Genomic DNA, 26,481 nt, shown 5'->3' with positions numbered 1-26,481 from the left:
CTACATGTAGTAATGACTATACAGCTATAGGTGTCTGTCATAGCTACATGTAGTAATGACTATACTGCTATAGGTGACTGTCATAGCTACATGTAGTAATGACTATACAGTTATAGGCGGCTGTCATAGCTACATGACTGTAGTAATGACTATACTGCTATAGGTGACTGTCATAGCTACATGTAGTAATGACTATACAGTTATAGGTGACTGTCATAGCTACATGACTGTAGTAATGACTATACAGCTATAGGTGACTGTCATAGCTACATGACTGTAGTAATGACTATACAGTTATAGGTGTCTGTCATAGCTACATGTAGTAATGACTATACAGCTATAGGTGACTGTCATAGCTACATGTAGTAATGACTATACAGTTATAGGTGTCTGTCATAGCTACATGTAGTAATGACTATACTGCTATAGGTGACTGTCATAGCTACATGTAGTAATGACTATACAGTTATAGGTGACTGTCATAGCTACATGACTGTAGTAATGACTATACTGCTATAGGTGACTGTCATAGCTACATGTAGTAATGACTATACTGCTATAGGTGACTGTCATAGCTACATGTAGTAATGACTATACAGTTATAGGTGACTGTCATAGCTACATGTAGTAATGACTATACAGCTATAGGTGACTGTCATAGCTACATGTAGTAATGACTATACAGCTATAGGTGTCTGTCATAGCTACATGTAGTAATGACTATACTGCTATAGGTGACTGTCATAGCTACATGTAGTAATGACTATACAGTTATAGGTGACTGTCATAGCTACATGACTGTAGTAATGACTATACAGCTATAGGTGACTGTCATAGCTACATGACTGTAGTAATGACTATACAGTTATAGGTGTCTGTCATAGCTACATGTAGTAATGACTATACAGCTATAGGTGTCTGTCATAGCTACATGTAGTAATGACTATACAGCTACATGTAGTAATGACTATACAGCTATAGGTGACTGTCATAGCTACATGTAGTAATGACTATACAGCTATAGGTGACTGTCATAGCTACATGTAGTAATGACTATACAGTTATAGGTGTCTGTCATAGCTACATGTAGTAATGACTATACTGCTATAGGTGACTGTCATAGCTACATGTAGTAATGACTATACAGTTATAGGTGACTGTCATAGCTACATGACTGTAGTAATGACTATACTGCTATAGGTGACTGTCATAGCTACATGTAGTAATGACTATACTGCTATAGGTGACTGTCATAGCTACATGTAGTAATGACTATACAGTTATAGGTGACTGTCATAGCTACATGTAGTAATGACTATACAGCTATAGGTGACTGTCATAGCTACATGTAGTAATGACTATACAGCTATAGGTGTCTGTCATAGCTACATGTAGTAATGACTATACTGCTATAGGTGACTGTCATAGCTACATGTAGTAATGACTATACAGTTATAGGTGACTGTCATAGCTACATGACTGTAGTAATGACTATACAGCTATAGGTGACTGTCATAGCTACATGACTGTAGTAATGACTATACAGTTATAGGTGTCTGTCATAGCTACATGTAGTAATGACTATACAGCTATAGGTGTCTGTCATAGCTACATGTAGTAATGACTATACAGCTACATGTAGTAATGACTATACTGCTATAGGTGACTGTCATAGCTACATGTAGTAATGACTATACAGTTATAGGTGTCTGTCATAGCTACATGTAGTAATGACTATACAGTTATAGGTGACTGTCATAGCTACATGTAGTAATGACTATACAGCTATAGGTGACTGTCATAGCTACATGTAGTAATGACTATACAGCTATAGGTGTCTGTCATAGCTACATTTAGTAATGACTATACAGCTACATGTAGTAATGACTATACAGCTATAGGTGACTGTCATAGCTACATGTAGTAATGACTATACAGTTATAGGTGTCTGTCATAGCTACATGTAGTAATGACTATACAGTTATAGGTGACTGTCATAGCTACATGTAGTAATAACTATACAGCTATAGGTGACTGTCATAGCTACATGTAGTAATGACTATACAGTTATAGGTGACTGTCATAGCTACATGTAGTAATGACTATACAGCTATAGGTGACTGTCATAGCTACATGTAGTAATGACTATACAGTTATAGGTGACTGTCATAGCTACATGTAGTAATGACTATACAGTTATAGGTGACTGTCATAGCTACATGTAGTAATGACTATACTGCTATAGGTGACTGTCATAGCTACATGTAGTAATGACTATACAGTTATAGGTGACTGTCATAGCTACATGTAGTAATGACTATACAGTTATAGGTGTCTGTCATAGCTACATGTAGTAATGACTATACAGCTACATGTAGTAATGACTATACAGTTATAGGTGTCTGTCATAGCTACATGTAGTAATGACTATACAGTTATAGGTGACTGTCATAGCTACATGTAGTAATAACTATACAGCTATAGGTGACTGTCATAGCTACATGTAGTAATGACTATACAGCCATAGGTGTCTGTCATAGCTACATGTAGTAATGACTATACTGCTATAGGTGACTGTCATAGCTACATGTAGTAATGACTATACAGTTATAGGTGACTGTCATAGCTACATGTAGTAATGACTATACAGTTATAGGTGTCTGTCATAGCTACATGACTGTAGTAATGACTATACAGCTACATTTAGTAATGACTATACAGTTATAGGTGACTGTCATAGCTACATGTAGTAATGACTATACTGCTATAGGTGTCTGTCATAGCTACATGTAGTAATGACTATACTGCTATAGGTGACTGTCATAGCTACATGTAGTAATGACTATACAGTTATAGGTGACTGTCATAGCTACATGACTGTAGTAATGACTATACAGCTATAGGTGACTGTCATAGCTACATGTAGTAATGACTATACAGCTATAGGTGACTGTCATAGCTACATGTAGTAATGACTATACAGTTATAGGTGTCTGTCATAGCTACATGACTGTAGTAATGACTATACAGCTACATGTAGTAATGACTATACAGTTATAGGTGACTGTCATAGCTACATGTAGTAATGACTATACAGCTATAGGTGACTGTCATAGCTACATGTAGTAATGACTATACAGCTATAGGTGACTGTCATAGCTACATGTAGTAATGACTATACAGTTATAGGTGTCTGTCATAGCTACATGACTGTAGTAATGACTATACAGCTACATGTAGTAATGACTATACTGCTATAGGTGACTGTCATAGCTACATGTAGTAATGACTATACAGCTATAGGTGACTGTCATAGCTACATGTAGTAATGACTATACAGCTATAGGTGACTGTCATAGCTACATGTAGTAATGACTATACAGTTATAGGTGACTGTCATAGCTACATGTAGTAATGACTATACAGTTATAGGTGACTGTCATAGCTACATGTAGTAATGACTATACAGTTATAGGTGTCTGTCATAGCTACATGTAGTAATGACTATACAGTTATAGGTGACTGTCATAGCTACATGTAGTAATGACTATACAGCTACATGTAGTAATGACTATACAGTTATAGGTGACTGTCATAGCTACATGTAGTAATGACTATACAGCTATAGGTGTCTGTCATAGCTACATGTAGTAATGACTATACAGTTATAGGTGTCTGTCATAGCTACATGTAGTAATGACTATACAGTTATAGGTGTCTGTCATAGCTACATGTAGTAATGACTATACTGCTATAGGTGACTGTCATAGCTACATGTAGTAATGACTATACAGTTATAGGTGTCTGTCATAGCTACATGTAGTAATGACTATACTGCTATAGGTGTCTGTCATAGCTACATGTAGTAATGACTATACAGTTATAGGTGTCTGTCATAGCTACATGTAGTAATGACTATACTGCTATAGGTGACTGTCATAGCTACATGTAGTAATGACTATACTGCTATAGGTGACTGTCATAGCTACATGTAGTAATGACTATACAGTTATAGGCGGCTGTCATAGCTACATGACTGTAGTAATGACTATACAGCTATAGGCGGCTGTCATAGCTACGTGTAGTAATGACTATACAGCTACATGTAGTAATGACTATACAGTTATAGGTGTCTGTCATAGCTACATGTAGTAATGACTATACTGCTATAGGTGACTGTCATAGCTACATGTAGTAATGACTATACAGTTATAGGTGTCTGTCATAGCTACATGTAGTAATGACTATACAGTTATAGGTGACTGTCATAGCTACATGTAGTAATGACTATACAGTTATAGGCGGCTGTCATAGCTACATGACTGTAGTAATGACTATACAGCTATAGGCGGCTGTCATAGCTACGTGTAGTAATGACTATACAGCTACATTTAGTAATGACTATACAGCTACATGTAGTAATGACTATACAGTTGAAAGTTTTAATCTATGACTGAATTCCGTTTATTGTGTCTTTCAGGATTTTTTTCATATACAGATTATGGAAGGGAACTTAACAAAAACCTTAGAAAAATATTTACCGTATGTCGGTAAGTTGTTTGTAAAAGTTATTGATTTGTAACGTACAGCAGGTTCTATTATAATGTTGAATAGCAATATTTTACTTCATTACAGCAATGTTGTACTTCATTACAGCAATTTTAGCTCCAATTTCGAAAATTTCATTTTGTTGTAAAAATGTCCTATTATGATAGTTTTGTATGTAACTTTAACCAGTCATTGATAAAATTAAAACTAAGTTTAATATGTTACATCAAAATAAAGATTTTGGTTCTTCTGAATAATTATATAGCATTATATAGAAATCAATTTGTGTACGGGAAGACAAGAATGTAATCATTCCCTGGATAGGTTTTCTAACACCAATATTAACAACATAAGTTTATAAACCTTATTTGTTTCTGTCATTGAAATAGTAAATCGCTATTTGACAACAAAACATTCCAACACCACAGTGACAGCTAGTATTGCTTTAAGTAAATTACAGTACATGTATATCACAATAAATAATTGGACGTAATGGAGAAGTTAACACATCTGAATATACAAATTCTATAAAATGAATTAATCAGTGAACATTTGACAGATTGTAAACATGATAATGCTAGTTATAAAACTCACAAGTTGAGGGAAACACTTCAGGTCATATACAGATTGCTCAAGTTCCTGACCGAGGTGAACCTGACGGACAGGGGGAGATCAATTATCCATACGTGTTTGACTTACTACGTAAACTAAAGTACGATGGATTCGTAGGACTGGAATACAGACCCAAGGGTAAGTGGTGAAAATGAATCCAATTTTTTTAATTTGCTTTTTGTAGGACTTGAATACAGGCTTAAAGATAAGTGGTGAAAAAGAGTCTCATATTTCAATTTTCTATTGCATTTTTTTAGTACATTGTATGTTGATCATGTAAAGGACTTCAATCTACATGATTAATGAATTTATCTACAGACTGTGGTCTAAGTATCCAGTAGCTCTGATTAATGAATTTATCTATAGACTGGTCTAAGTACCTAGTAGCTCTGATACTTAATGAATTTATCTATACATGTAGATTGTGGTCCAAGTAACCAGTAGCTCTGATACTCAATGAATTTTCATGACAGTACAATGGTGTTTACAGTATGTGACAGGACTGTAATTTCATGACAGTACAATTGTGTTTACAGTACTATGTTATGGGACTGTACTTTCATGACAGTACAATGATGTTTACAGTATGTGACACTAGACTGTGATTTTGTGACAGTACAATGGTGTTTACAGTATGTGACACTGGACTGTAATTTCATGACAGTACAATATTTACAGTATGTGACAGGACTGTAATTTCATGACAGTACAATGGTGTTTAGAGTACTATGTTATGGGACTGTACTTTCATGACAGTACAATGATGTTTACAGTATGTGACTCAGGACTGTGATTTTGTGATAGTACAATGGTGTTTACAGTATGTGACAGGACTGTAATTTCATGACAGTACAATGATGTTTACAGTATGTGACAGTACTGTGATTTCATGACAGTACAATGGTGTTTACAGTGTGTGACACTGGACTGTAATTTCATGACAGTACAGTGGTGTTTACAGTATGTGACAGGACTGTAATTTCATGACAGTACAATGTTTACAGTATGTGACACTGGACTGTAATTTCATGACAGTACAATGGTGTTTACAGTATGTGACAGTACTGTGATTTCATGACAGTACAATGGTGTTTACAGTATGTTATGGGACTGTAATTTCATGACAGTACAATGATGTTTACAGTATGTGACAGGACTGTAATTTCACGACAGTACAATGTTTACAGTATGCGACAGGACTGTGATTTCATGACAGTACAATGGTGTTTACAGTATGTGACAGGACTGTGATTTCATGACAGTACAATGGTGTTTACAGTATGTGACACTGGACTGTAATGTCACGACAGAACAATGATGTTTACAGTATGTGACAGTACTGTGATGTCATGACAGTACAATGGTGTTTACAGTATGTGACAGAACTGTGATTTCATGACAGTACAATGGTGTTTACAGTATGTGACACTGGACTGTGATTTCGTGACAGCACAATGGTGTTAACAGTATGTGACACTGGACTGTGATTTCATGACAGTACAATAATGTTTACAGTATGCGACACTGGACTGGGATTTTGTCACAGTACAATGTTTACAGTGTGTGACAGGACTTTAATTTCTTTTTCAGGAGACACAGTTCAGGGATTGAAGTGGTTAAAAGACTATGGTTTACAGCTTTAAAGAAAAAAATTGTTTGCAAAAATGTTGTTATTTGCTGGCAAATACTATATGATTTAAAAAAAATGTTTTATGTATTTTTTTAAATAAATGATTATAATGATAGTGTAATCATGCATTTGTTTTTAGATATGAAAGTCGTAGTTTAGCTTTCAGAATTTACTATAAATATTATTGGAATGGTTGTCAAGTGCATACATGTAGCTAGAGGGGTTTTGATGTGGACTCCCTAGATAGGTAGGGATGTGGAGGCCCCCAATGTGCCCATGGTGAAGCCCTGGTGCAGGGATAGGAGAATTCCCAGGTGATGGATTCTTGGCATATTGACAAGGAGTTTAGCACCTTAATTAAAATACAGTTTGAATGTGTTTATCTTGTTCTTCAATACTCTCTGAAAAGATCAGGATATTGTCTAGATATGCTATAAAAGCAAAATAATGAGTTTAGACCTGCAAAGACTGCTCATGAGTTTCTGAAAAGATTTGAGGGGCATTACAGAAACCAAATGGCATTATATTGAATTCCAATAACCCTCTGTGACAAACAAAAGCGGTCCGTTTCTTATCTTTTTCCTCCATTAACACTTGCCAGTAACCCTAGATTATCATGGCTTGTTCACATATGTCCTTTCTAGGGATTAAAGTAATTCTAATACATATCTATATAATTACCTGTTTTTGTTTTCATTTTAATCGTATCCGTATACCCTAAATCTCTCTGATTTTGCAAATAGATCTTGATTGTGCAACACAAGTTTCTCTATTGATTTTCGGTGTTCTGGGGAAACTAGAAGCTCAGCTTTTGAAGATTCTCAACATTTTCGTTCTTATTGTGAACTGACGTCTCCATTGACTGGTCATCTGTGACATGAATTCGACCTACGATACAACCTCATTTGAGTTTTAATATTTTATTAGTGTTAATCACCACTAAAACTGGGATTCTTCTTGACGATTTTGTTTTTATGACTACATTCCCTCATTTGAGTTTTAATATTTTATTAGTGTTAATAACCACTAAAACTGGGATTCTTCTTGACGATTTTGTTTTTATGACTACATTCCCTACCAATAAACCTGGCTCATCACCAACAAAGTGACAACATTCCCTACCAATAAACATCATCACTAACGAAGCCTTATCTAATGCATTGACTTCAACAATTCTGCTTTCAAAATTTGCATGATCTTTGTTTTGCAAAACAAACCGTTATCGATTGTGGCTTCCGAACAGTTTTCTTTGTAGTGCATAGAATTGGGCAATATGGGTATCTTCAACCATTGGAACATGTTTTTCCAGTTCGTAAAGTTCCAAGATCAAATATAAAGTCTAACACCATTCTGGACAAACCAATCAAGTTCATTATGCAAAAGATTTTCTTTATTTTTTAACAGAAATTTTTGAGAGTTTTGTAAAGAAGCAGTTTCATGAAAATATGAATACATACTACTTATTGCAATTTTCTGATGTTATGATTTTGTATATTTACGTCTCTCATCTTAAAAATTGTGATGACCTACATTTTATTTGCTAGTTTATTAGTTTTAACTCTAATTAAACTTGAAATGAAAACACATTTTAAACTTTTATCAGATAATAATGTGAGTATGGAGTTACCTTAAAATTAGATCCTTTGATCCGTTCACCTACTATCACTACACAAGGATCTAACAATTCCCCATTAGAGGTCATCTCAGATTAACCAATCAGCGATCGCCTTAAAAATCGTTTATATAATGTTAAATCATTCCGTGTATATACACGTACCATCACACTGAAGATTTTCAAGGCGATCGCTGATTTGTTATATCTGTGTGTGTGTGTGTGTGCGTGAATGAGTACATCATGTACCCTAGTTTCTTTGAGAAATTCTTTTCTTATGCTCTCCAAAAACATGCCTATAAAAATACAACATTGAAAACTGTTTCTTCCATTTAATAATAATTCACAAGACATAACATTTTACATTACTGCTGGTAATGTCAAAGCTACTCGGCTCTTAGAATTACATATCATTGCAACTGTTCTAGTATGGGAGAGGTGAAAAAGCTGTATACAGTTTAACAACCCGTGGAGGAGTCGTCCAGAAAAGTCCACACCCTCAGTGGAACCAAGACGGGGCATTTCCTCTAACTGAAAATGGTTTTTCTTGCGATTATACATTTCACAAAATGAATTATTTAGATACTTGAACTACTAGGTATAGAATATACACATTTTCCCCAGCAAAACATGACTGTCCATGAAATAAAATGTTTTTTGCTTTGGTAATTTTGAAAATCGTATTTCATGTAACTCTTCAATGAATTCAGCAAACTATACTGTTATTTCTTTAGCTCATAATAAAAAAATACTTAATACAGGTTCACATAAACCACAGATCAAAGTCAATGTTTTGAAACAATAAACAAATTAGAAAGTTACACAATGATAACAGTTCAAAAATGAACAGAGTTGTTTTTTATCCTTCCAAACTCGGGTTTTTTTCTTTTAGTGCAGTCCTGTATTAACTTATCAACTCTGCTGTTCATCATCATCAAAATTCTGTGATAATAGAAAATTTGCAGCTAAATCCTCATTCTTTTCACATGCGAAATAGGCCTGTATGCACATACTTTCTGCAAATCCTAATGCTTTAAGCTGAAAAAGAAAACGAAAGATGATCAAGGTACACATTACAAAATAAATTTCTTTGCTTTTCGAATACATAAAATATAAATAACACTGTAGTTTAATTAAAATCACAAAAAAATTAGATTGACATTAATACTTGTAATAATGGTTTTTATCTATTCTTTACGTGTATTCTACAGAAAGTTCGAATGAAAATATGCGCTTCTTTTCTAAAAATTTGGCCAGAATGAGCTGTGATTGTATTGATTCAGAATGAGCTGTGATTGTATTGATTCAGAATGAGCTGCGATTATATTGATTCAGAATGAGTTGCGATTGTAATGATTCAGAATGAGCTGTGATTGTATTGATTCAGAATGAGCTGTGGTTGTATTGATTCAGAATGAGCTGTGGTTGTATTGATTCAGAATGAGCTGTGGTTGTAATGATTCAGAATGAGCTGTGATTGTATTGATTCAGAATGAGCTGTGATTGTAATGATTCAAAGTGAGCTGTGGTTGTAATGATTCAGAATGAGCTGTGATTGTATTGATTCAGAATGAGCTGTGATTGTATTGATTCAGAGTAAGCTGTGGTTGTAATGATTCAGAATGAGCTGTGATTGTATTGATTCAGAATGAGCTGTGGTTGTAACAATTCAGAATGAGCTGTGATTGTATTGATTCAGAATGAGCTGTGATTGTAATGATTCAACTTACCCTCTCTATAGCCTCTTTTTCTGATGGCGTTACTTGTATGAAACCGCTGCCTGGAGGACCGCCTGCGGAAGGCAGACCACCACCACCACCACCACCCCCCTGAGCTTGATCTGTAACCTCACCAGCCTCCAGGGGTTCATTTAACATCTGAATGAATCTCTCCTGGTTCTGACTTATCATCTGCAAGAAACAGTCTAAAAATAGAAAGTTCAACAAGAGGCCCATGGGCCTTATTGGTCACCTGAGTATCATATTTGCATTTAAGCCTCAATATGGAGTCTTGTGCACATGTTTAAAAATATGCATACAATTTCTACTCAATTACATCATGCATTTAGTTTTTCTCAAATATAAATGGGAGTAGAGAAAATTTTCTACATGTTCACTATATGGTCATATTGGCCCTGCCCTAGGGCTGGAACCCAAGAGCCATGAATTTCACAATTCAGGTAGAGAGCTTCATGGACATCATAACCATGCATTTAGTTTTTCTCTCACATTTGTGGAAGTAGAGAAAATTTTTGAAAATATGGTAATTTTTTGCAAATTTGGCCCCACCCATGAGGCCCCGGGGGTGATAAGGTAAAAAAATTCACAATTTATATTCCTCTGATCCTAGAGATGCTTCACATCAAAACTGGTAACAGTTTTTAAGAAGTTAAAAATGTAGAATTGTTAATGGATGACAACACAGGATGAAGATAGGTCACCTGAGTGGCTCAGGTGACCTAAAAATAACACTCAATGGAACATGTATTCACTCTCTTCTTTTTTTTGGGGGGGGGGGGGGGGGTTGCACTCATTATCAGGTCATTCAGTCCTAACATTTGCACATAAAAATATGAAGACCATTGCAATGTACACATATAGTGTTTACAAGCTACCTTAGTGTAGATTACCTGTAATAAAGGCGGGTTGGATCGCCCTATTTGATTCAGGAGTGTTGGTAAAACTTGAGGATTTTCTTGAATCAGCTGTCTCATTCTCTGAAACTGTGGTTGGTTTCGAAGAAATGACAGGGGATCTTCTCCTGTGGTAAGAGACAAACACAACTTCATGGATTGCACAATACAAATAATAGTTACAAGTGTTTGTAAAAGAAAACGTCCCCTACAAACCTCCTGTCTGTCCTGCTGGGGGCACCAGTAATGACCCAGTTCCTGGAGGGTTAGAAGCTGAGGGAGTCTGCTGGGCAGTCTGTTCGGATACAGGTGCTGAGGTGGGGGCTGGGGCTGGAGCTACAGGGGCACTGGTAGGGGGGGCCTCCTGTTCTGTTGTCTCGGGAATCCCCTGTAACAGTGAGGTGTAGCTATGTACATGTAACTCAACAACTGATATTCAAATTGTGGTTGACCATTATAAATACTTTAGTTAAGCATTGTGAACAATAAAAATGGAAAAATTAAATATGAAAATGTTCAGCTCAAATCAGGTCCATGCTCCTTTAACAGCAGCAAGGTTATAGACATGTTTATGAATAATCGATAAAGGCGGACACTATCATAGCTTACCTGAAACAAATACTCCACTGCTCTGTTTGGATTGTTAAAGCTAGCACGTAACGCTCGCACCACCTGATCTCTCTCAAAGCCCATGGACATGATCTCGAGAACCATGTTTTCATACTCCTGCCCGGTGACCAACATGCTCTCTGCTGACACTTGACCGGATGCTTCACTCTCCTGGGTCTCTGTAGAGGCTGTAGCTGTACTTGTAGCTGATGGGGTTTCTGTTTTGGCCTCACTAATAACCCAAAATTACAATATAAAATCACTAATAACTCAAAATACAGTATAAAATCACTTATAGCCCAAAATTACAATATAAAATCACTAATAACTCAAAATACAGTATAAAATCACTAATAACCCAAAATTACAATATAAAATCACTAATAACCCAAAATTACAATATAAAATCACCAATAACCCAAAATATAATATAAAATCACTAATAACCAAAAATACAATATGAAATCACTAAAAACCCAAAATAAAATATAAAATCACCAATAGCCAAAAATATAATATAAAATTAGTAATAAACCAAAATATAATATAAAATTAGTAATAAACCAAAATATAATATAAAATTAGTAATAAACAAAAATATAATATAAAATCACTCATAACCCAAAATATAATATAAAATCACTCATAACCCAAAATATAATATAAAATCACTCATAACCCAAAATATAATATAAAATCACTAATAACCCAAAATATAATATAAAATTACTAATAACCCAAAATAAAATATAAAATCAACTGCACACAAGAGCATTAGCCAGCCAATATCAATCAAATCCTGTGAGTAATTCCACTGGGTTTTTAAAAATTCAATTATTTCTCCAAAATTTGCACTGTTAACATTGATTCAATGAATTTATATACATGTATTCATTAATTTACTGTATGCAGAGATTCTGGTTCCATGAATTTATACACACATTTATTCATCATATGCAGAATCTCGGGCATGTTACAGAGAATGTCTTAACATTCAACTCCTCTAATCAGCAATGAGCTCATCCACAGAATATGTCTTAACCTTCAACCCCTCTAATCAGCAATGAACTCATCCATGTAGTGTCTAGCATGTGATGCTCATTTACAAATACTAAAGAAAAACTTGTGTGAATATATCTTTTCCCATTACTTAGTAAAACGAACATCGGTTTTACTTTATATGGTGCTCATAATTTAAAATTAGCTCTCTTTGAAATTTTAGCTTTTAAATATAGGATTGTTTTGTTTGGAGAACATTTTTTGGGACACATGTTATTTACAAACAAAATGAGGATGTGAAGAGGGCCACACCAAAGTCCTATGCAGCATATAATTCAAGTGCAAGATGGACAGGGAAAGTTAAACAAAGTGCATGACGGACAAGGAAAGTTAAACAAAGTGCATGACGGACAAGGAAAGTTAAACAAAGTGCATGACGGACAAGGAAAGTTAAACAAAGTGCATGACGGACAAGGAAAGTTAAACAAAGTGCATCTCCGAACCATCGTACTCTGAAGTAACCAAAGTTGAGAGATTTTAATGAGACATCGATGTTTGGAGCATGCATGCCCCCCCCCCCTCCCCCCAGTGTATCATGTATGTACCTTTGTGTAGTCTCCTCCTTCTCCTTCTCCTCCTTCTTCTCCTCCTGAAGTTTTGGTGTTTCTGTGGTAGCAGGGGCTGGGGCAGCAGCGGGAGGGGCAGGTGTGGACTCTGCAGGCTTTGCTGCTGCTGGTTTCGGCTGTTAAAACATCAAAATCATACATAAAATTCCAACCTAATAAATAATACCTGACTGTTTCGGAAATTATATGAATACTAATGAGGCCATGAGTTAGTAAATAGTGGCAATTTTTATCAGTATGTTCAGACTTCTATTTTCATACAGAATTTTCTACAGAACAAAACAGAAATGAAAAGTTTGCCAGTTAATTAATATCCTTTGGAGTACTGTTCTACATTTCCTAATTAATCATATTAATTATCAAATCTGAAAGGATGAAAAACTCAACAATGCAGTGAAACGACAATGTAACATGACATGGCTGTTAGTGTTCTATTCAAAGGTGTGTAACTATCAACAAGAGGTCACATCGCTCACCTGAGTCACCGTGGCCCATATTTAAAGATTTCCCCTATATATTGGCATGTAAATTTTGATCCCCTATTGTGGCCTCACTCTACCCCCAGGGCACATGATTTTAAGAATCTTGAATCTGCACATGTCAGAAAGCTGCTGGATAAATTTGAACTTTTCTGACCCAGTGGTTCTTAAGAAGATTTTTAAAGATTATCCCTATGCACTATGTCAGGAAGCTGCCATTGCAACTCGTCAGGACCAGTGTTTCTTGAGAAGATTTTCCCTATATTTTCACATGTAACTTGAATCTGCACCATGTAAGAAAGCTTCCATGTGAATTTGAACTTGTCTGGACCAGTGGTTCTTGAGAAGATTTTTTCCAATATATTCGCATGTAAAAGTTTAATTCACTATTTTGGTCCAACCCTACCCCTGGGACTATGATTTCAACAAACATGAATCTGCACTATGTCAGGCAGCTGCCAAATAAATTTGAACTTTACTGGCCTGTGGTTCTTGAGAAGAATATTTTTAAAGATTTCCCCTAAATATTCACATGTAAACCTTTAATCCCCTATTGTGACTCCACCCTACCCCTGTGGGCCATGATTTTAACAAACTTGAATCTGCACTATGTCAGGAAGCTGACATGTAAATTTGAATTTTTCTGGGCCAGTGGTTCCTGAGAAGATTTTAAATGACTCCACTCTATTTTTGCAATTTTGTGATTATCTCCCTTTTGAAGGAGACATGGCCCTTCATTTGAACAAACTTGAATTCCCTTCACCCAAGGATGCTTTTTACCAAGTTTGGGTGAAATTGACCCAGTGGTTCTGAAGAAGAAATGTTAAAAGTTTAGAGACAGACAAATGGACAACGGGTGATCAGAAAAGCTCACTTACACCTTCAGCTCAGGTGAGCTATAAACCAGCTGTTCTCGGGATATGTTGTACTTTTCATACACTTTATTCATAAGACATTGTTTTTCACAAAATTCATTCTTAAGACTTATTGTTCACATTAAGTTTTACAAAACTTGCTTCATCTACATATATACACAATAAATCATATCACAAATTCTACCCAATTTACATGAAAACATGTACTGGTTTTCAAAAAAAAAAGAAGAAAAGAAGTACATTTGTTTCAGTCTCTACAGAAATAGTGTGATTTTCTTAACCAGATGTCATATTTGTAATCTTCTACATTATAACTAAATGCCATGTGTCTCAGCAGGACAAATTGCTGTTTTAATCATGTTTATTCTCCTCTAGGTTTTGGGATAAATATAGAATAAAGCATGAATAAAATGTAGAAGGAAGTGTGAATGCCATATCATTTACACTTCCCACATTTCTCATACCATTCTATTTTCCTTATTGAAAAACATTTTTAATCCTGGTTTAAACTGCCATATTAGGAAAAATCAAAACTACAGTTTGATGGACCATTGTGTTTCAAACTTCATGAATTTTACTAAAAATGTATTTCAAGGTGCATGATGAACTTCCAATTAACTTTCTTTTTGCTTTAAACACACATCATTGATTAAATTAATAATTCAAAATACAAGGGCATAAAATGAAAGGCAGTTTTGTTATCAATAAAAACCATACCTTTGTTACCATGACAACAACAAAATTTTTTTCTTCGATTTTGTATTCACTGACTTTCTTCTCATCATCGAGGATTTTTCCTGGAAAATGACATTTTTAAAAATTATTTTGCTGAATAAAACAATTCATCTGCCATATGATTTAGGACATAAAATTTATGATTTTTCCTAGAAAGCGACAAATTTGTTTATCATTTTACTGAATGAAACCATTACATAATTTAGAATATAAAATCATTAAAAGCTTAGAACACATTTCTATCACCTGCATATATCAGTTTCTGTCCTCCAGCTGGGAATTGGTCTTTTCCTTTTTCATTTTCTACTTTTTCTTTCAAACTTTTAACCTGCAAAAGATAATTATTTCTGTAAACTACGCCGAGATGTATTGAATCATTTATATATGGTAAAATAATACAAAAGATACACAAAGAATGTTTAGTAAAGCTTTAGCGCTTTTATTTCAAATCTTCAGAGGCTTTACATTGACATCTTCGTGTAAATGAAAACGCTAAAGCTTTACTAAACGTCTTCGTGTATCTTTTTTTAAATTTTACTTTTACCGATCATTTCGAAAAGTAATTATTCTCTCTCTCTCTCTCTCTCTATATATATATATATATACAACAGTCATCATTTCTAAACTTGAACTTGACTTATCCTAACAGGACTACTACCCCCATCCATATAGGGGCAAATGTTAATATAAATAAGAAAGATATGAATTTCAACATTATTCATGTTTCACCCAATTACAAGTTAGTCTTGCACTAAGTTCTTTTGACCTAATTTCTCCTAAATTTTTCATGGTGGTAAAAGGAGAAAATGCCACGCTGAGCTGAATGACACAGTGGGGATCTTTGGTCGCCAACTTGTTAAATATTGAAAGATGGGGAATGACAGTAATTTCTACTTATTTTATATGTTATGAAGTTGGGGCAGTTTATGCATTGTATTCTGAAAAGTGGTTTATAAAAAAGTGTAAACTCTCCCAAATTGCTTTATATGGTACATGTATAACAAGAGTGGAAATTATTTCAGATCTTTCTAATTCAATTTAGTAAAATGCATTCAATGTAATTTGATGAATAATTCTACAGAAAATATGATTTGTATGATGCAAAGCAGTATTGCCATAGCAACAAATTGGGAACAGAGGAGCCAAACATATTGTGATGTTAATCCTAGGACACCAAATAATGTCACTTAATGGTAACTTAATTTCTATGAATGTTGATAATGAACCAATCAAATTGTGTATTACAAGTGAAATTAAATTACTGAACAATATAGCAAAAATGATACTGAGGCTACTTTCTTCCTAGACAGCAATTTTGAAATGATAAAGAATACATTAGCTAAAACAAAGTAATCCCGTTAATGCTCCTGATTTCATTTAAATAAACTCAGGTTGCCTTAACATGATGCAACACAGGACTGGTGTGATGCGGTGCAACCTCAATGACAGCACACTACAACTGATGTCTCCTCTTCCATTAACCATAGTTTTTAAACACATTTTTGGGATCATCTTTAAAGTGGAAAATTAAGACTTATGGTACATAACGTCCACCTATATGTATATACAGTATAATTTGTCCAAACCGGCCTCTGAGTACTCCGGCGCTCTGTCAATTCCGGCCACAAAATATAGTCCCTAACATTTCTTTAACAAATCCCTTATTAATAATTCCCTGTACTCCAGATACTGCGTATTCTGTATATCGGCCGGCTTACACAGTCCCAACTGCTATCAATTAACTTTAATTATCCTGTGTAAACCGGCCCCTCGATGATACACCACCCTATAATTGTTGCTGTCAATTGTATTCGGTGTACACAAGGTCCCAACTGCTTGTTAGCACAACTCGCCATGTCCGGTCGATCACTCGGCATTGCATTAGTTTCCGTTTCACAAATTGAGACAGTTGAAAGCGATACATTTACAATGAAAGCTGGAAAAGACAAATTTTAAACGAACACAACACAAACTTGACGAACGTACATAATGTAGCACTTGATAACGGCGATGATGTAGACGAAATCGACAATTTAGCAACAGAAAATTGCGCGAATAATTCCCAGATTTTAAACTGTTTAATAAAAATTGAAACTTTTTCAAATGAGCACGACAATAAAACACTGACATTTATATTGTTACATTTTGAATTCTTTTGTGATATATTAAAACGTTAGCAATCATTACACACGTATGCATAGATAGTGAATACAAGGGAAGCAACTCTCATTATTGTCAACATTCTGTACTCCGGACTCTGTGCAAACCGGCCAATTTCTTTGGAACCACACATAGTCGGTTTAGACAGATTATACTGTATATGCGCTTCAAACAAGGAACAGTGTTGTGAACACATGATAGTAAATTAAACATACCAAATATCAAAGGCCTAATGACAACAAAGTTATGGTTCACACAAAACAATCCCAAAAAATTCTCAAGGTCATTGTTCAGCAAAAATGACATGCATCACACTGTCTTATCATGGTACCCACATACCAAATATCAAAGACCTATATCAAAAGACAAAAAAGTTATGGTCTGGACTTAAAAAAAAAAAGCCAAAAAATTCTATTATTTGACCTTTACATAAAAGGTCAAGGTCATCAAAAAGGACACAAAACACTCTATCTTATCATGGTATACCCACAAATCAAATATTAAGGTCTGATCAGTATGTCAAAAGACAAAAAGTTATGGTCCGGACAACAAAAATGCCCAAATATTCTATTATTTGACATTTACATAAAAGGTCAAGGTAATCAAAAATGGCACACAATACTCTGTCTTATGGTATACCCACATACCAAATATCAAAGGCCTAGCCAAAATTTTTATTATTTGACCTTTACATAAAAGGGTCAAAAGTCATCAAAAATGACACACTAGCTGTCTTATCATGATATACACACATACCAAATATCAAAGGCATAAAAGGCCAAATCAATCTATCACAATGGTTTCATAAAACTTGTTACTTCTTTAATCAATTTCATCATTTTAATGGTGTTTGCATGGATACCACTTAGAAATAATATAATCTAAACAGTTAATATTGGTCTTTTTTTGTTTTTACGTAAAAGTTTCGAAACCTTAAATGGTCTAATTGATCTCAGTAGGTATGTTTTGTTTAGATATTCCATCGTTGTTTACATTGGTAACATGGAACCCACAGTCCATGTTTGTGCAGATGCTTTTAAATATTCAGTTTTGTGACTTTTGCGGCTTTAACATAATTTACACTTTCTTGTTGGCCTCTAAAAAGCCATCGTCGGATACCCACAGATGATCTCGTCTTTTACTCATCACCCGTGGGCAAATTCACCGAAAAATCATCGTATGTAATTAATATGCGCGGGTCATTTGATTGGCTGCTGCACAGAGTCGCGATGGCAAATCAACAAATAAAAGTTTATGTTACGTATGTATATTCGGCAATGACAAAAACTTTTCCCCTAGTTAACACACCGATTGCAAATAAATCCACTCACCGGCGCATTTCGCAGTTTGAGAAAGGTACTCCCATATAATTTTTGACTGGTATTTGATGTAAGTGACCTGTACGACTTGTCTTCAATTGTTTTAAAACAAAATTTGCATGTTTTAATGGGCTTCAACAAGATATTTAGCATAAATAGCTAACTAATAAACATATGTTCAAAATTGAAGAGTTCCAACTTTCTGATTGGTTGTCTATAATCAACAAATTAGCATACTTAACAACGATATTTCGAAGAGTTTGCCCACGGGTGATGAGTAAAAACGAGATCACCCGTGGGTTTCCGACGATGCTAAAAAGCCAAATGACTTTGATGTGGTTAATTTGAAAGAGGCAGAATGAGATGCATTAGAAAGTTCAGCTTCACTTTCTTCCAATGTTGGATCTACCTTTTGTGTTATTCTCTTTAGAAGGCAAAGTCTACACCCACTTCCCTTTTGATTCTGGAAAATGTCAGAACTGGTGACAGTATATGCTTCTATTGAAGTTTCTACTCAAATATGCCTGGATTTACTTAAAGGTCATAGGAGACGGGTTTTAACAATACCTTTTCTCTCCATAATTATCATTAATAACGATATTAGCTTGAAAAAATTGAAAGTGCAAAATAGTCGGAATAAAAAATCGTTACTCGATTATCGTTCCTGATTTCCTGAATTTGTGACATCATAAAAGACCATGCTAAGATTTGCGAATCAATACAAAAGCACACCCATAGACGATTTATTCGCAACTGAAGGAGTTTTTTATTAGATGGTGAACCATAGTTTGTTATACAAGGATATCACTCTGAACTCATAATTAATGCAAATGCCAGCCACACCGTCGATTTTTCATCGGAGGACGAACAAGAAAATCGATCAAGGTCCTATTTATTCCGAATCGGTTGAAATAATTTACTGACTGGTTAATGATAAATGTATGATAATTTCAGAGTACATTTATATTTAAATGTATGATAATTTCAGAGTACATTCTCTGATGACAATAAGAGAAATATAGATAGTTATTACTTGCGCTATTTCTAACCCCAAGCAGACATGCAGCATCAGGGGTTTTTTTCCAAAAGGAGGGGTGTCAAGTTGAAGGTTGACTGGGAAAAAAAAAGGTGGGCACCCCCTCATCCCCCTTTGGTTTCATGTGTCCAAGTCCCACCCTGACTCGGATATATTCTATAATATCCAGATTGGAATTTTCTTTGCACACATCGTGAGCGCTGTATTCTTAATTTATTTTCATAGGATTTTTACAAGTATCGTGTGCAGCTATTTTAGTTTAACAGACGAATATAATAATAAATATAAATGGCAACTTAACATTCTTTTACAATAAAATTTGTGACATTAGGGTCTATATGAAGAATAATTTTAATTATTATCACTTTACGTAACACTTAGGGGCCTAACATTATTTTTGTTTTTGTTTAAAATTTTGTCTCCAATAAGGAAACCAACGTGCATATTAGTGCTACATTTGAAAAAAAAAATCATCCCCCAAATCTTGCATGACCGTAAAAATTTGCTTATTTCACCCAGTATAAAAACTTGTAATTTCAATATCGCTCCACATTTGCTTAAAACTTTCTTTTTTCAAACAGAGAAGAGGAGGGGGTGCCTGATTATGCAACTTTCAACATATATAAAGTTAGACCTAGATTCATCATGTTCATCTTTAATTTATTTACTTACATATTCAGAGAAAAAGATTCTGATCAGAAGAGCTTCATATGATATTTCATAGTCAAATTTCATTTCTAAACAAATTAGATCATGTTTTAATATACTAAATTATGAATATCTGTACTACCATCGTTTTGCTGGAGGGGAGGGGTTTGATCTTGCAAGTTTCAACATATAAAGTTAGATCTATTCATACACAATATATTTAGAGAAAAAAATTCTGATCAGAAGTTTCATATGACTATTTCATAATTATATTTCATTTACAAACAAATAAAATCTTGCAAATACTAAATTATGAATATCTGTACTACCGTCATTATTATATACAGTAAACATTTTGCATTAGTTTTTGCCAAAGTAGAGTGTATACGATAATGACACTGATCCTCATCAACCACTGTAATTGAGTAAAATGATTGTCAAACAACTTCGAGTTCTGTGTTCTCTGTGTAGATTTCACACCCATGTCTTTCTGAACGTTGGATCATTTAGACAAAACACGAAAAGTATATAATAGAAATACTTGACTTGCTATATTACAGTTGAATGTAAGCACATTGAACATTTTGACGGCTAAAAACCTGCAGATGTTAGTTAAAGAAATACATATTTGCGTCAGGCTGGTCTCTTTTGACGTCATCAAGCAAGGGAGATAAGTCATCTTACTATTTTGATCCTTCACACCACAGCAACATTTGACAGTCTGTAGCTTCTATTACCTTACAATTTTTTCTGAATGACTTATTTACATATGTTTAGTAATTAAAGAATACATTTTCGTGTAAAAAACTTTTTTTTTTTTAAAATCATCTCCTATGACCTTTAACAGGCAAGTTATTTCCACAACTTTAACATTAAAGCATTTACACGTTTTCCAGAATCAAAACATGAAGGTTTGCGAAGAGAAGTAGATATAGGCTTTGCCTGTCCTCTTCTCTAAAGAGAACACCTTTTTGTGTGTGGTGGTGGTGTGTGGTGGTGGTGGTTAAGTCATACACAGAATTTTTCATTTATTCATGTGATTACTGTTTCAACTAACAAGAAAAAAGTAATAATACAATCTGCATCACACTATAGTACTGACCATACAATACATCACACTATAGTACTGACCATACGATACATCACACTATAGTACTGACCATACAATACATCACACTATAGTACTGACCATACAATACATCACACTATAGTACTGACCATACGATACATCACACTATAGTACTGACCATATGATACATCACACTATAGTACTGACCATACGATACATCACACTATAGTACTGACCAAACAATACATCACACTATAGTACTGACCATACGATACATCACACTATAGTACTGACCATACAATACATCACACTATAGTACTGACCATACAATAGTTATACATCACACTATAGTACTGACCATACAATACATCACACTATAGTACTGACCATACTATACATCACACTATAGTACTGACCATACGATACATCACACTATAGTACTGACCATACGATACATCACACTATAGTACTGACCATACAATACAATCTGCATCACACCATACATTATATTATGGGAAGTCACAATCAATACGCTTAACATATTGCCGTCTGGGTACACCTGCACCAATGAGGATATGCTGGGTTTTGCATGTCAGCCTACGGATAGCAATTTTTTCAGGTAGTCAGTCTTACTAGGCCAGCTGATACTCTAGTGAATTTAATACACTGGTATGTTTGTTGAGAGGATTACATAAATAAACAGTAAATAAACAAAGGCTATTGTCTAGCTGTGAAGCAGATACTACACGTTTTACAGAGTATCCGGATCACGGTGATTTTAGATGTTAATGACACTTATCTAATACAGACTGGAACAAATATTAACATAATTAACACAATCATTCCAAATACTGAAACTACAGTTCCTGAAATGTTGTATACGAGAGATTACAAAGCACAATAAACACCGTTACCGACGAATCCGGGGCAGACTATACGACGTGCACGTGCTTATTTAATCACATACCGTGTCTTCGGGGCCCACTTCAACTTTGAATGTCTGTTGTTGTAAAGTTTTCAATGTAACAAACATTTTGCTGTCCTTGTTATGAATATTGTCCTTAATAAACACAGTACACGCTTATGCGTCACCCAACTTTCAAATTGCCAACTTCACGATCCGCCATGAATGAAATAATCCGCAGTGAATATATTAAATGAATATTTGTTTCAAAGTAAATTCGTAATTAGAAAGTTTAAGATATACTATTAACAGCAATTATTTAATAAAAGAAATATCATACAATGTATATTTTGTCTTTATTTTTTGTTTTACATGTTTACAGTTTCGCAGCTTCTACTTTCACTTTGTGTCCTTTCACTTTCTTATTAGATGATGACAGAACAACCAGAGGAGAACAGATGTGCTTTCTTTCTGCAGAAAAAGAAGCGCTACTGTAGATTTAGACCTAATGGAAAAGCAAAATATTGTCCAGAGCACGCAGGATTTCTTGGGGTAATAACACGTGCATCACATGATTGATTTGAGACGTGTTACAGCTTACACCACAGGGGCCTGTCATGTCACGAAATATTTGCATTCTTTTATATATGACCCTTCTCTTTATATAAAATATTTTATATATAGAGAAGGGTCATATATGAAATAATGCAAATATTTCGTGACGGGCCCCTGTGCTTACATAGTGTTCGAAATTGGTTTAAAACTTGGTATAAACCACAGGTCTATGCCAAAAGAAGATGACGTAGACCTCATCGAATTGGCATAGACTGCAACATTGAAAAAAAATAACACAAATTTAATATGATTACGGTGTGACCGTTGGGGCGAGTGCAGCATATCTGAATACATTTTCAAAAAATATGTATCGAAAACAAGGAAAACTGATCTGGTTCACTGTCAATACGTAGGATTACTGTCTTACTCTTCTCGCCCATGTAGGAACCAGTTTAGCGGGAAATGCAACGAGCGTATTGTGACGTAGCCTGGTAGTTGTGTTGTGACTTTTTACATTTCTTTAGACAATATTTTAAAAAGAAAAAGAAAGGGGGAAGAATATGATTGTCATCCTTTCCTTTCAAATAAGAAAGGTTTGTAATACTTCAAAGATTATTTTTTATTATTATTTTACGAATCGAACCATCCGCCATTTTGTACGAGGAACTTCTGGGATTGGCGTCAAAAAAAAATTCTTGTTAGAGGTTGAGATTTAGTTCGGATTACTTCCCGCGCTCTAGTCATTAGAGCTCGCAGTACGAGCCTGCGCTCGCTAATATGATTACGGTGTGACCGTTGGGGCGAGCGCAGCATATCTGAATACATTTTCAAAAAATTTATATTGAAAACAAGGAAAACTGATTAGGATTACTGTCTTGCTCTTCTCGCCAATGTAGGAACCAGTTTAGCGGGAAATGCAACGAGCGTGTTGTGACGTAGCCTGGTAGTTGTGACGTGACTGTTTACATTTCTTTAGACAATATTTTAAAAAGAAAGGGGGAAGAATATGATTGTCATCCTTTCCTTTCAAATAAGAAAGGTTTGTAATACTTCAAAGATTTTTTTTATTATTATTTTACGAATTGGACCATCCGCCATTTTGTACGAGGGACTTCTGGGATTGGTGTCAAAAAAAATTCTTGTTAGAGGTTGAGATTTAGCTCGGATTATTTCCCGCGCTCTAGTCATTAGAGCTCGCAGTACGAGCCAGCGCTCCTCGCTGGCTCGCTATAACATTTTCATTTACTTCTAATGTACTTAGAAACCATATTTTCTTTCCATTTCCATAACAATATCTTCCTTTCCTCGTAATGTTTATCGGACGTTGACTGACCATACTGGGTCCTTTGGGATAACTTTATTGCTGTAAATCTAGAAAACCGGCATAGACAATTTGGTCTATCTCAATATGGAATATCGGAACCATTATTTGTCACAGATTCCGTCGCAGTTTTGATATTTAGTATACCAAACAAGATCCAGTTTTCTGTGTTAACTTGGGCAACTTTCAGTAGACAATTTATTATGTCTATACTGCAAGATGCACTAAGAAATCTTTAAACTTGCCTGCTGCAATATCACAAATGAAATTATTTTATGAAACACACATATACAAGCATATAAGAATAGTGAAAAGAAAAAATTTGATACTCAATGGAACAGATGGAACTTAATATTTACTTTAAACATGCCTCTCTCTTTCTCACTATCTCTCTCCATGCACATAATGATAATTATATATGACTTGTTGTATTCATGTACTTTATTGTGTGTACAAAAACCAATAAAAAAAAAAAAAAAACTTTCAGTAGACAAGCACTTAGTTATTTATAATTAGTATCAGATATAGTGAGTTCAGCACAGTATAGTGTCGATTTTTGAAAGTTAAGTGGTGGGGAGCAAATGGGGGAAAAGGTGTCATTATATTTGTAGAAAAAATCTTAGCAAGAAAAGCTGTTCTACCCAAACCCCAAAATCATAAACTCAAACGTGGTGGGGTACATGTGATGTTGCTACATGTACGTGTCTGGAGATCGATTCATCAATAATTGTGATTATTTATAACATTTCATAGTGGCCAGTTGTTTTAATGACTTAAGAAAATAAATCTCATGAAGTAAATATCCACATATGTATATATATTATACAACTAGTATTTACTGACTATGAGGACAATAGCAAGTTTATTGTCCCCCAAGACAGCAACTATTTCCCAAGGCGCAGCCGAAGGAAGTAGTTGCTGTCGAGGGGGACAATAAACTTGCTATTGTCCAAATAGCCAGTAAATAGGTGTTTTATTATACCAAAGTAGACTTTACTTGTGTCGGACATACCAAAGTGAAGTAAACTAACATTCGGCATTAGCCTAGATGGAATTGATCGAGGTGATCTGAGTGATAAACTAATTAGAGTTATCAGACTTTGTTGTCACAGAAAAGAAAACGCGGGGAAATATAGCATCCGGTAAATAGTTTCAAGACTATTTCCCTAGGGCAGATAGTTCAGAAACTATTTCATGGCTAGCATTATCCAGAAGAAATAGCAAATTTATTCACCTAACATTTATATAGCAAAAACATTCTAAGGTATAATAAACATGCATACGGAAGGGGAAATAAACTTTTTTTTTGATTCATCTCCGCTACCAAACATCAGAAATTTAATCAAACAACTCATGTTTTCTGGTACTAGGGCATTCACTTGCATTCTGAAAAATAACCTTCAAACCAGGCAGATATTTTTGTATCAGGAATGAGTCGTCTTTAGCCATCACTAATTTGTACACAAGAGTTGCCCAAGTGACGCATAATTTTCGTAACTTCTTTTTCTGAAGAGTTCCAAAATTTTCTAGTTCTGATATCCCGTATTACAATTGGCATAAACCAGTGTCATTTGACATAGACATGGTCTATTGGTCTATGGTTAATTTCGAACACTGCTTACATGTGCCTGTCATGGAGGAACACTGCTTACATGTGCCTGTCATGGAGGATTAACGCAGCTGTTAAAAAGCAGCATTTTGCAGAAATGTGCTTATAAGATGAAGCACAAAATTGTTTTTTTAAGAGTAGCATCTTATAAGGCAGTTGCTCATCTTTACAGTGTATGATACAGACCTATTTATACAGGCCAATATTGGAAGTTCTGCTGCAACTTTTTATTTCTTTATTGTGTTATAATGATATGATGTACAGTAAAAAATGCTTATGAGTTTTAATTAGTAGTGTTTGGTGAGTTAAGTTTTAGTTAGAATGTTTGATATGACATTTCAATAAAAGATTTTCTGTATGCAAGTATATAGGCAATAAAATAACTCTGTTTATTAATTGTAGTTTCATAGTCTTGTGTATAAATTAAACATGACTGCAAATGTCACAGATTCAGTACTCAAATATCCTCTCAGTTTTTAAATTTTGATGTATTATTCTGACAG

General features: G+C 34.7%; 2 protein-coding genes across 2 annotated transcripts in view; one reads left to right on the top strand and one right to left on the bottom strand.

Annotated features, from left to right (window-relative positions):
• LOC125669476 (tRNA:m(4)X modification enzyme TRM13 homolog) overlaps positions 1-26,481 on the top strand; it is a 56,758-nt gene that overhangs the window by 9,766 nt on the left and 20,511 nt on the right. The window contains exons 6-9 of the mRNA XM_048904007.2: positions 4,481-4,550; positions 5,164-5,298; positions 6,751-6,789; positions 11,344-11,351. Of these exons, the coding sequence (XP_048759964.2) occupies positions 4,481-4,550; positions 5,164-5,298; positions 6,751-6,789; positions 11,344-11,351 (252 nt within the window). The remainder of the gene's footprint in view (positions 1-4,480; positions 4,551-5,163; positions 5,299-6,750; positions 6,790-11,343; positions 11,352-26,481) is intronic.
• Positions 8,720-22,743, bottom strand: LOC125669467 (UV excision repair protein RAD23 homolog B-like). The gene is made up of 9 exons (XM_048903979.2): positions 22,557-22,743; positions 15,604-15,685; positions 15,340-15,419; positions 13,248-13,384; positions 11,644-11,875; positions 11,251-11,422; positions 11,032-11,162; positions 10,133-10,312; positions 8,720-9,440 (listed from the first exon to the last, which is right to left on the bottom strand). Exons 1-9 carry the CDS (start codon positions 22,620-22,622, stop codon positions 9,315-9,317), a joined length of 1,206 nt encoding a protein of 401 aa, XP_048759936.2. The 5' UTR covers positions 22,623-22,743; the 3' UTR covers positions 8,720-9,314.

The sequence above is a fragment of the Ostrea edulis genome, chromosome 4, assembly GCF_947568905.1.
Source record: "Ostrea edulis chromosome 4, xbOstEdul1.1, whole genome shotgun sequence".
NCBI lineage: Eukaryota > Metazoa > Mollusca > Bivalvia > Ostreida > Ostreidae > Ostrea > Ostrea edulis.
The sequence above is the reverse complement of the archived record's forward strand: the minus strand, read 5'-3'. Positions and strand labels throughout refer to the sequence as shown.